Source organism: Nycticebus coucang, chromosome 12 (genome assembly GCF_027406575.1).
Source record: "Nycticebus coucang isolate mNycCou1 chromosome 12, mNycCou1.pri, whole genome shotgun sequence".
Classification (NCBI taxonomy): domain Eukaryota; kingdom Metazoa; phylum Chordata; class Mammalia; order Primates; family Lorisidae; genus Nycticebus; species Nycticebus coucang.
This window is the reverse complement of record NC_069791.1, coordinates 15,468,037-15,480,702: the sequence shown is the minus strand read 5'-3', so window position 1 is coordinate 15,480,702 and position 12,666 is coordinate 15,468,037. Positions and strand designations below refer to the sequence as shown.

Here is a 12,666-nt window from a genome sequence, read left to right as displayed (position 1 = left end):
CCCCATAGTCTTGTGCTATAGTTGGGTTATAGCCTTCATGTGAAAGCTATAATTTAGCTTCATAGTAGGGCTGAGTACATTGGATACTTTTTCTTCCATTCCTGAGATACTTTGCTAAGAAGAATATGTTCCAGCTCCATCCATGTAAACATGAAAGAGATAAAGTCTCCATCTTTCTTTAAGGCTGCATAGTATTCCATGGTATACATGTACCACAATTTGCTAGTCCATTCGTGGGTCGATGGGCACTTGGGCTTCTTCCATGACTTAGCGATTATGAATTGGGCTGCAATAAACATTCTGGTACAGATGTCTTTGTTATATTGTGACTTTTGGTCTTCTGGGTATAAACCTAGTAAAGGAATTATAGGATTGAATGGCAGGTCTATTTTTAGGTCTCTAAGTATTCTCCAAACATCCTTCCGGAAGGAACGTATTAGTGGGCATTCCCACCAGCAGTGTAGAAGTGTGCCCTTTCCTCCACATCCACGCCAACATTTCTGGTTTTGGGATTTTGTTATGTGGGCTACTCTTACTGGGGTTAAGTGATATCTCAGAGTAGTTTTGATTTGCATTTTTCTGATGATTAAGGATGATGAGCTTTTTTTCATGTGTTTGTAGATCTTGCGTCGGTTTTTAGAGAAGTTTCTCTTCAAGTCCCTTGCCCACCTTGAGATGGGGTCACGTGTTCTTTTAAGCAGTCACACAGTCACTCTGGTCTTTATTTTTCTCCTCTGTAAAATTATCCTTGGCTTCTTTCCTTTCTATTTTTAAAATTTTTATGTTTAATTGTTCTAAATCAAATGATAAATAAAAATCATCTAAACACCGTTTTACCTTTTGTAACAATCAGCCACAGTGGCCAGCACTTAAAGAGCCAGGAGCTATTAAATGCAAATGTTTAATTTTTCAGATATCCACACAGAAGCAGTTCAGGCTGCCCTGGCAAAGCATAAAGAACAGAAGATGGCTTTGCCCATGCCAACCAAAAGACGATCCACATTTGTCCAGTCTCCTGCCGATGCCTGCACGCCTCCTGGTAGGTTTATCAGAACTTTTCCTGACAGTTGTTGTTCCTTGATGTTCCCTGAAGTAAATTCTGCTTTTTCTACTCTGAGGTAAGAACCAGAACTTTCTTCCCTGTCATTTTGTAAACAACACACAAAAAGGAGCCTTAAGAGTAAAAACTATTAAAAAAAGTTTTTTTCTTTTGAATTTCTAGCATTTCTTTGCTGTAATCCCCAAACTCATGTAGTTATAAATAAATACCAGCCAAAATTGTGGCCACAGTCTTCCTCTGTTTAAGTAGCTATTTTCATTGTTACCCAAATTATGTCCTGTAGTCATATATGTAACTTATTTGTACTCCTAAACTGGAATCTTCATCTTTGCAGCAGGCATAGGTTTAGGGCCAATTTTGTTAATAAAAATGATGAGAGGCTGGGCTGGGTGGTTCCCACCTGTAATTCCAGGACCCTGGGAGACTGAGGCAGGAGGATCAGTTAAGCTCAAGAGTTCAAGACCAGCCTGAGTAACAGCGACACCGCATCTCTATTTGAAAAATAGAAAAATTAGCTGGGCATTGTAGTGGGAACCTATAGTCCCAACTAATAGGGAGACTGAGGCAGCAGGATCGCTGGAGCCCAAGAGTTGGAGGTTTCTGTGAGCTAGTGAGATTCTGTCTCAAAAAAAGCAAAACAAAAACAAACAAAAAAACAACATATGAAAGAGTGGTCACACAAAGTTATAATTGATTTGGAAAATATATATTTCTGTTTTAATATATGGTATTTTTAGCCGGGCGTAGTGGCTCACGCCTGTAATCCTAGCACTCTGGGAGGCTGACATGGGAGGATTGTTTGAGCTCAGGAGTTCAAGTCTTATCTGAGCAAGAGCAAGACCCTGTCTCTACCAAAAATAAAAAAACCAGGCAGTGCCTGTGGCATAGTGAGTAGGGTGCTGACCCCATATACCGAGGGTGGCAAGTTTAAACCCGACCCTGCCTAATTGCAACAAAAAAATAGCCAGGCATTGTGGCAGGCGCCTGTAATCCCAGCTACTTGGGAGGCTGAGGCAAGAGAATCGCCTAACCCCAGGAGTTGGAGGTTGCTGTGAGCTGTGTGACGCCATGGCACTCTACTGAGGGCAATAAAGTGAGACTCTGTCTCTACAAAAAAAAAAAAAATATACTAATAAATTAATTAAAAAACCCAGCCAGGTGTTGTGGCAGGCACCTGTAGTCCTAGCTACTCAGGAGGCTGGGGCAGCAGGATCCCTGGAACCCAGGGGTCTGATGTGGTAATGAGCTATGATGATGCCATGGCACTCTACCCAGGGCACAGAGTGAGACTGTCTCAACAACAATGCAAAAATATGTACACACAGTATTTTGTGTACACTTACATATTTTTAAGAATCTGTTTTTAATATGGAGTCATAACATCAGTGGAAATTAGGTATGTTTATCCCATCCCTATTGAGTAGACTTGGAATCCATACTCCTCCTAAAGTAAATTTTACTTCATATTTGAGGAATAACTGGAAACAACCATTTTAAAGAATGTTTGTAAAAACCTTTAAAAAACCCTTTTTTACATCAAGTTCCAGATAAGATCTCGATATAGGCCTCTGAGACTAAACATAGTAAATCTGTTTCAGAGCCTCTCTACTGTTACGGTACTGGTAATGACATTATTTTTTTTTGCAGTTTTTGGCCCGGGCTGGGTTTGAACCCACCACCTCCTACGGCATATGGGGCTGGCGCCCTACCTCTTTGAGCCACAGGCACTGCCCCCGGTAATGAAATTTTTGGGAAAAAATTTCTTCATATGTTTTTGGTCTAAACTACTTACCATGTCTTTGAAGCAATTCCTAGGAAGGTTGCATTGTTGTAGTTGACTTTTATTGACCGCTGTCATGTTGTTAAGCTATTTGTGCTGATCCCATTCACTGATCCAGGTTCACACAGGTAGTTTTCTCTAGGTTTTGTCTCACTTCTCAGAGCATTTGGGTTTGCTGTGGGCTCATTAACTGTGTGTGCTTTTTTTCCTTCACATCTGTGGTGTCGATATGTTTGAAAGAGAAATAGCTCTGTGGCTTCAAGTGTTTGTCAAAATGTAACACAGGATACCCTAGCAAATCACCGCACTAAGACATTTTGGGTCTGTAATGGTACACGCTTCAAATCTACTCATTCAAAATCCTGGACGGTTTCCCTTCCGCATCAGTGCAGCACAAGTTGGGTGCTCGTGGACAAAGGGGCTCTCAGTTGGCATTGTTGGCAATCTCATATTCCTTGTTGGCAGATTCTGCTGCACTGTGGCAAAGGGTTCAATTGCAATAAATGGCAAAGGGTAGGGGGCAATGTGATGCATAGTTCTTAGAAACGATCCTCTCCAAAGCCTCTACAATTCCAGAGAATTGTAGCTTGAGAGTAAATAGGCTGCTCTCACAGCTTCCTGTTAAATGTGAGAGCAGCAAAGGATCTGGAGAATGCTCAGGAGTGGAAACCTTTTTTTAATCCCCTTTTGCCAAAAGTCATTGCCTGAGGGGAATTTTCTCACTCTAGAAACAAATCACAGCTGTTCTTGCTGAATGCAACTGTAGTCCTTCAGAATTCACTATGTCTCTGTATTTCTAAACACTAATGTTCTCCTCTGCAGTCTGGAAGATGTGGCATAATGTTCTTGATCACCTTACATGTTTTAATATTTTCATGAGTACAAAGATTAGATCTCGCCTAAGACCTGTATTTAGCAAAGCAGAGTAATAAAAAGGTTCTCTGTCCATTTATCTCCTGTTTGGGGATCTCTGAATATTTTCGGAGAATCATTCATGAGCTACTGGGAACATCTGTGCTGTCAAATAAAAGTAAACATTGAGGGCACCCTACATAATGTCTTCTCACACAGCTGCCACCTGGAGTAGACCTTGATGCCTCCTTCAACAGCTATGCACATGCCTAGGACAAGTACTTAGCTCTGGTGAAGAACTATATCCTGAGGCTAGCTTTCATCTCGCATATCTACTCTGATAGCCCCAGAAATGCTGATGTTTAGAAGAATACTAAGGCTGTATTTAAGGGACAGGGAAGAGGAAGAGGATTGACATTAATTAATGCTTGTTATAGGCTGTTTTTGAAAAATCAGCTTCTGACCAACTATAAAGGGGATGTTAAAAAGTTGTGCCGCTTTTGCAGGAAAAATTAAGCTAATGTTTCACAATATATTAGTATGTCTCCTTTGTACACTGTCAGAGATGTCATACCACACATCACAAAGCACATTTCAGATCAGGGCCCTCATTCTGCACCTGCTGTCCTGGGTGCACATGGTTTACAGGATAATTTCTAGAGTGTACTAGCCAGTCAGCTTCTTTGAGAGACACTCATCATATAACGGTTTGAATTGGGTGGCACCTATGGCTCAGTGGGTAGGGCGCCGGCCCCTATACCTAGGGTGGCGGGTTCAAACCTGACCCAGGCCAAACTGCAACAAAAAAATAGCTGGGCGTTGTGGTGGGCGCCTGTAGTCCCAGCTACTCAGGAGGCTGAGGCAAGAGAATCACCTAAACCCAGGAGTTGGAGGTTGCTGTGAGCTGTGATGTCACAGTACTCTACCGAGGGCGATAAAGTGAGACTGTGTCTCTACAAAAATAAATAAATAAATAAATAAATAACTGTTTGAATTACTGCACTGATAAAAATAAAGAAATAAATGAATTACTGCACTGATGAGAATTTAAAGCTACTTTTGGAAGGATTTAATAAAAGGATATTAAGGAGTAAAATATGTCATAAATCTTTGCTTTATAGTATCATATAGTCTGTAAAATATGGTAAATAGTTGGCATGGGAAATAATTTGTCTTTTCATAAATCAGCTCTCAAATAATAAGGTGTCAGTCATATTTGCATGTTGGTATGTAACTGATTTCGCTCTCGTGGATTGGAAAATTTAAGTTCTCTAAACTGGTAGCAATCTATGGTTCTTTCAGTGCCTGTGGCCTTTTCAGAGTCCTTTAGACTGCTTGAATAACTGCCATCCAGTTCCCTTTATGTGCTGAAATCATTACTAATGTCATGAGGCAATTACCTCAGCCTTTTCTTTGTAGGGGTTCTTTGTGTAACACTATTACTCATTCATACGGAAAAACACAATGCAAAAACTACAGCATATATTTTTCCCTCTAAGCTTTTTCTGCACCCTTGTGGACTTACCCTTTGCTACATTCTGAGGGTACACAGATGACCAAATAGACCACATAATGACCCTAACGCACAATAAGCTATTTCAGTGGCTTGGGTAGAATGAAGCTTAAATTTAGACATCTGTCTCATACAGAGAGAACCCTGCTCAAGAGTGGCTGTAGAAATTGATAGGACCTGAAGACAAAGAGAAATTTACCTCCTTTTATTTCTATGTATGAAAATAATGCCCACGAACAGACTAGGCTATTACTATACTTTTAACATACTTGAACAATGCTTTATGGAATTATCCTTCATTACACAGTACGTAGAAAACTTTCATACGCCAGTGGCTCCTTCCTCATGTGTTCATCATAAGTACCGTAAAGCAGGAGGGACAGATTTCTTTAGAGATGAGGAATAAACAGGTTCATAGTTACTAAGTCAAACAGCAGTTAGGTATCAGACTCGAAAGTCTCTTGGCTGTGTTCATTATTCTACTTAAGTGTATTGTTTAGGAAATCCTCTTTACCTAATAGATACTCATGTATACATGATACTAGAATGGATATTTGTCCAAACAAATAGCTCTTATTGCCTTCTGAGTGCTCATAGCCCCAAACAGGTATCAGTCAGTTATTTTGGACTTAGAAGAGAATACCTGCTAAATTACCAATTTAGGGAGTTTTGTCTAAATATTCTACCACAAAATCAACAGACTTGACAAATCAAACCTTAATAAATGTGCTCTAATTGATAGATTTGGATCATTTTAATAACTTGCTTTCCTTATTGGTATGGGTTATCCCAGGGGCCTGTATCCCACTGAGAAAGATCCACTGAATCTGAGCTGAGAAGTAAAAACACTTGTGGAAATAATTTACCATGAGTGAGAGTCAAAGGAAAACAACAAAGAGCAGAATTAAAACCCCTAAGATCTGACTTGCTCAACAGCCATTGGGACGAGAGCTAAGGTCTCAGTCTAGAGCAGTCTGACTTTAAAAGCTCAATCCTTAACTTGGCATATTGCCTCTCATTCTAGCAGGCTGTCAAGTAAATATTTTCTGGTTAACTTGGGAGCTTTAATAATTGCTGCATATTTGACCCGACTTTCAAATAGGCAATACATGGAAAAAAAAAAAAATCTTCTTAAACCAGACATTAATTATTGTAGTTTTGTAAATTGTTTTTTTTTTTATGGCAACAGAGCCTCACTTTGTTACCCTCGGTAGAGTGCTACGGCGTCATAGCTCACAGCAACTTTAAACTCTTGGGCTCAAGTGATTCTCTTTCCTCAACCTCCCTAGTAGCTGGGACTATAGGCACCTGCCACAATGCCTGGCTATCTTTTTTGGGTTTTTTTTTGGTTGTAGCTGTTCTTGTTTAGCAGACCCAGGCTGGATTCAAACCCACCAGCCCCCGTGCATGTGGCCCGCATCCTAACCACAGAGCTACAGGCACCGAGCCTGTAAGCTGTTTTTTTAATAAGTGTTTGAAAATATCTAGAAAAATAGGGAGATCCATTGTAGGTAGAATGTCCTGGAGTAATTTTTTATTTTTTATTGTTTTGGAAACAGAGTCTCAAGCTGTCGCCCTGGGTAGAGTGCCATGGTGTCACGGCTCATAGCAACCTCAAACTCTTGAGCTTAAATGATTCTCTTGCCTCAGCCTCCCAAATAGCTGGGATTACAGGCGCCCACCGCAACACCTGGCTATTTTTTGGTTGTAGTTGTCATTGTTGTTTGACAGGCCTGGGCTGGATTCGAACTTGCCAGCTCCAGTGTATGTGATTGGTGCTCTAGCCACTTGACCTACAGACGCTGAGCCATGTCCTGGAGTAATTATTAATGATGAGTACCCCTTCTTTCAACAGTATCCCAGTTTTTTTGGCAACTCGTGGCCCTCTTGCCTCTTAGGCTCTTGGACCAGTTTTTCAGTCCCCAACCACCTCTCTGTACACAGAGATTGTTGTAGGATGCTAAAAAACTTCTTGGGTAGTTGTAAAATTCTCCCTAGCTCTTGACTGGTGGTACATTAGCAGTGCCCACCCTAGTTAGGTTTAATGTTAGATTAAACTGCTGAGAATTCGTAGTCCAAGGTAGTTTCAGGTTGGCCCTGCTTCTAGAACTAACCTTTCGGTCTTCTTTTCTATATATGCTTTTATTCCTAGGCTGTCCCTGCTTGGGTCTCTAAAGATTTTCCTTCTTGGGTGGCGCCTGTGGTTCAGTGAGTAGGGCGCCGGCCCCATATACCGAGGGTGATGGGTTCAAACCCAGCCCCGGCTGAACTGCAACCAAAAAATAGCCGGGCGCTGTGGCAGGCGCCTGTAGTCCCAGCTGCTCGGGAGGCTGAGACAGGAGAATCGCGGAAGCCCAAGAGCTAGAGGTTGCTGTGAGTCCTGTGACATCATGGCACTCTACCGAAGGCAGTAAAGAAAGATTTTCCTTCTTAAACTGCATACTTTTTCCTGGCCTACGTAGATGCTTTCTTTGCCTCTCTTGAAGGTATTTCTGAAAGTCCTAAATTCCCCTGAATCTACCAAAGCAAGAGAGAATGATGGTTTCCTGCCCAGTGCCACCTCATCCCACCCCACCCAAGCACACACTTTTTTTTTTTTTTTTTATGTAGAGACAGTTTCACTGTACCGCCCTCGGGTAGAGTGCCATGACATCACACAGCTCACAGCAACCTCCAACTCTTGGGCTTCCGCGATTCTCCTGCCTCAGCCTCCTGAGCAGCTGGGACTACAGGCGCCCACCACAACGCCTGGCTATTTTTTTTGTTGCAGTTTGGCTAGGGCTGGTTTTGAACCCACCACCCTCGGCATATGGGGCGGGCACCCTACTCACTGAGCCACAGGCGCTGCCAAGCACACACATTCTTCTTTCCATGGGCTCCACATTGTATATTACCTGTCCTAGCAGCTGTTTGATTTACTCTTTGAAACTCCTGCTTGGCAGTCACCTTCCATTTCCTGGCCTAGTTTAGGCGTATTTTGTAGTGGTTGTTAGACTGAGATCTTCTTTCAATGAATCTTGACTTACCTGTTCTAAGCTAAAAATCAGGTCTAATTTTGGTATCAGCTATATGAATCCAGTGTCAAGCACTACCTAGGAACTTGTCCAGCTTACACAATATCCCTCAGGTAGACTGACTCTTCGATGTTACTATCATTTCACCAAGCCATAATTTTCACCCCACAATAAAACTGTAAAAATTGACTTATTTATAGTTTTATTGAGTTATAATTGACATAATAAACATTTAAGATGTAAACATTACTAAGTTTTGACATAGCACAATCATGAAACCATCATCATAATTAAGATAATGAACATGTCCATCACCTCCCTAAAATTGCCTTGTTACGCCTCCCTCCCTTGTCCCCCATCCCATTCCTAACCCCTTAACTATTCGACCTGTTTTCTGTCACTGTACTTAGCTTCCATTTTCTAGAAATGTATATCAATAGAATATGCAGTTTACCCCCACACCCATGGGGAGGCCTGGCTTCTTTCACTTTGCAAGTTTACTCTGAGATAGTCTGTGTCATTGTGTACATCACAACAATAGATCATTCCTTTTTATTGTGGAGTAGTAAGTATTCCATTATATGGGTATGCTGCAATTTTCTTACGCATTCGATTATTGATGGACATTTGCATTGTTTCCCATTTTTACCTATTACGAATAAAGCTCCTATGAAGGAACATTCATGTACAATTCTTATATAGGTATATGCTTTCTTTTTTTTTTTTTTCATTTCTCTTGGATACATACACAGGGTGGAATGGATAAGTGATGCAGTGTTTACATTTTTAAAAGAAACATTTTTATATTTATATATTTTCCATTAAGAGGAAGAAGGGGCCGCACGTGCTGCTCAGTGAGGTAGGGTGGCGGGTTCAAACCCAGCCCCAGCCAAACTGCAACAAAAAAATAGCCAGGCATTGTGGCGGGTGCCTGTAGTCCCAGCTGTTCGGGAGGCTGAAGCAAGAGAATCGCGTAAGCCCAAGAGAGCTGGAGGTTGCTGTGAGCCATGTGATGCCACGGCACTCTACCGAGGGCGGTAAAGTGAGACTCTGTCTCTACCAAAAAAAAAAAAAAGGAAGAATGGTTTCCACTCATGGCAAAAGAATAAAAGCACTAGAGCGCTTACAAAGTTAGTAAATTCAATACTTTTCTTTTTTTTTTTTTTTGAGACAGAGTCTCAAGCTGTTGCCCTGGATAGAGTGCCATGGCGTTACAGCTCACAGCAACCTCCAACTCCTAGGCTCAAGCAATCTTCTTGCCTCAGTTTTTCTATTTTAGTAGAAATGGGGTCTTGTTTTTGCTCAGGCTGGTCTCGAACTCTTGAGCTCAAGCAATCCACCTGCCTCAGCCTCCCAGAGTGCTGAGATTACAGGCATGAGCAACCGCGCTCGGCGTAAATTCAATACTTTTCTTACCTTAAAATCAATAAGCTAATTGTTTATGTATTGCCTAATGGGTTATACGTGGATTGTAGGTTTCTAGTGACCAGTATTAAATGATAAAATTTGTGTTAAATCACCCCAAATTATAAATCAAAGGACAAACTATGTTTTTAAAATTGTTTTCTGTTTTGTAAACATAATATATTCATCATAACAAGAACCTAGGCAAGGGACATTTGTATAACAGTTGTGAATTCATATTAAAAGGCATAGAATTAGTAAGAGAATAACTTTATTTCTATTAATGTTAGTTTAATCTTGGCCAAATGTCTGCAAAGCTTTAACAATTTCCGGTGTGATAATAGCTTAAAAAAATGGCTTGGAGGGCGGCGCCTATGGCTCAGTCAGTAGGGCGCCGGCCCCATATACCGAGGGTGGCGGGTTCAAACCCGGCTCCTGCCAAACTGCAACCAAAAAAAAAAAATAGCCGGGCGTTGTGGCAGGTGCCTGTAGTCCCAGCTACTCGGGAGGCTGAGGCAAGAGAATCGCTTAAGCCCAGGAGTTGGAGGTTGCTGTGAGCTGTGTGAGGCCACGGCACTCTACCGAGGGCCATAAAGTAAGACTCTGTCTCTACAAAAAAAAAAAAAAAAAAAATGGCTTGGCACCTGTGGTTCAAGTGGCTAAGGCGGCAGCCACATACACCTGAGCTGGTGGGTTCGAATCCAGCCCGGGCCCGCCAAACAACAACAGCTGCAACCAAAAAATAGCTGGGCATTGTGGCAGGTGCCTGTAGTCCCAGCTACTTGGGAGGTGGAGGCAGGACAATCGATTGAACCCAGGAGTTGGAGGTTGCTGTGAGCTGTGATGCCACGGCACTCTCCCCAGGGCGACAGCTTGAGGCTCTGTCTCCAAAAAAAAAAAAAGCTTAAAAAAATAAAATTTAAGGACCTTGTTTTGATTTTAAAAAAGATATAGTCCCAGAGTAGTGCCTATGTTTTGTGTAAACTTAACCATTTGAACAACCAGGTTAGAGAGCCAAGGTGTCAGCCTTGCTCACAGCAACATCAAACTCCTGGGCTCAAGCAATCCTCCTGCCTCAGTCTCCCAAGTAGCACCTGCCACAGCACGTGGCTTCTTTTTCTTTTTTTTTTGTTTGTTTGTTTTTGCAAACGTGGCTTATTTTTCTTTCTTTCTTTTTTTTTTTTTTAGCACCATACATACTCAGTACTTAACATTTTTCTATTTTTATTATCATTATTGTTATTTTTGAGACAGAGTCTCACTATGTTGCCTTCAGTAGAGTGCATGGCATCACAGCTCATAGTAACCTCAAATTCTTGGACTTAAGTGATTCTCTTGCCTTAGCCTCCCAAGTAGCTGAGAATACAGGTGCCCGCCACAGTGCCTGGCTATTTTTTTTTGTTGTTGCAGTTGTCATACTTGTTTAGCTGGCCGCCATCTTCGGTGTATGTGGCTGTCGCCGTAACCACTGTGCTACAGGCTCCTAGTCAATTTTTCTATTTTTAGCAGAGACAGGTCTGCTTTCTCTTGCTCAGGATGGACTTGAATTCTTGAGCTCAAGAGGTCCTCTCACCTCAGCCTTCCTCCCGAGATGGCTAGGATTACAGGTGTGAGCCTCTGTGCCTGGCCACCTTTGTATTTGTGAACTAACGAAGGGAGGGTTTATTCATAGCAAGTGCCTCTTTTCTCAGGTTGTGTGATTGGCATAGTTTTTTTCTTTTTCTTTTTTTACTAACCTTTCATCAATTTCTGTCACCTTTCCCTTCATATTTATCGGAAGAAAGTAGCCATTTAAATTATTCTGAGGGGCTGTGTGTGGTGCTCACACCTGTAATCCTAGCACTCTGGGAGGCTGAAGAGGGAGGATTGCTTGAGCTCAGGAATTCCAGACCATCCTGAGCAAGAGTCAGACCCAGTCTCTACTAAAAATAGAAAAATTAGCCAGTTGTGGTGGGCTGTACATGAGGCCTCAGCTACTTGGGGAAGCTAAGCCAGGAGGATCATTTGAACCCAGGAATTTGAGGTGCTGTGAGCTAGGCTGATGCCATGGCAGTCTAGCCTGGGCACCAGAGTGAGACTCTGTCTCTAATAAATAAATAAATCTATCTTAGGGAAAATTCCACATGCTGTTGCAAATCAAAACCTAATAAACACCCCCTTTTAATCATTCTTCTGGGGATAAGAAGGGGAAGTAATGTTTACTGGCCAGCTGCTGTGGGCTGGCCCTGCTGTGGGTGCTTCCTATCCGTTGTTTTTGCTCTTGGTCTCCCACTGAGGTTAGAATGAAGACCGGTTTCCTTGGCATGTCTCACAAGGCCCTTAGCAACCCAGCATCCCCTTGTCCGGCCTCATCCTCATTACTGTCAGTCTTGCGTCCTGTGCTTCGCTAGTCTCAGTTTAAGCTCTTCACATGATCCTTGTTTTCTATCCCCTGCAAGCTTTCTCACATGCTTTCCCCTCTACCTGACTCTGCTCTCCTTCCCCCTGTGCCCCTTGTAACTAACTCCTGCTTACCAGGCAGGTCTTGGTTTAGTCCTCACTTCCTTGGGCACCTAATGTGACGTCCTGTAAGAGTCTAAGTCAGTGGTTCTCAACCTTCCTAATGCCACGGCCCTTTAATACAGTTCCTATGGGTCGTAACCCAATAAAAATTGGGTTATTCCACAAAAAAAATAACTGAAAGAAAAAGACAACAGAACAATCTGGGAAAAAGCCCAGTGTCATTGCTTGTCCTGGGTACTAAAAAACAATACTTACTAGACACAGCATACTGTCCCAACCCTAAGTCATATATTAGCAGTGATAAGAAAAAGACAAGGCAGGCTCGGCACCCGTAGCACAGTAGTTGCGGCACCAGCCACATACGTGGAGGATGGCAGGTTCGAACCCGGCCCCAGGCCAGCTAGACAACAATGACAACTGCCACAAAAAATAGCCTGGCATTGTGGCAGGTGCCTATAGTCCCAGCTACTTGGGAGGCTGAGGCAAGAGAATCACTTAATTCCAAGAGTTGGAGGTTGCAGTGAGCTGTGATGCCATGGCA

General features: G+C 42.3%; 1 protein-coding gene across 5 annotated transcripts in view; it reads left to right on the top strand.

Annotated features, from left to right (window-relative positions):
• Positions 1-12,666, top strand: part of DIP2B (disco interacting protein 2 homolog B) — a 264,807-nt gene that overhangs the window by 164,487 nt on the left and 87,654 nt on the right. For all 5 annotated transcript variants that reach the window (XM_053557999.1, XM_053558000.1, XM_053557997.1 and 2 more), the window contains one exon: positions 914-1,039. In XM_053557999.1, the coding sequence (XP_053413974.1) occupies positions 914-1,039 (126 nt within the window). The remainder of the gene's footprint in view (positions 1-913; positions 1,040-12,666) is intronic.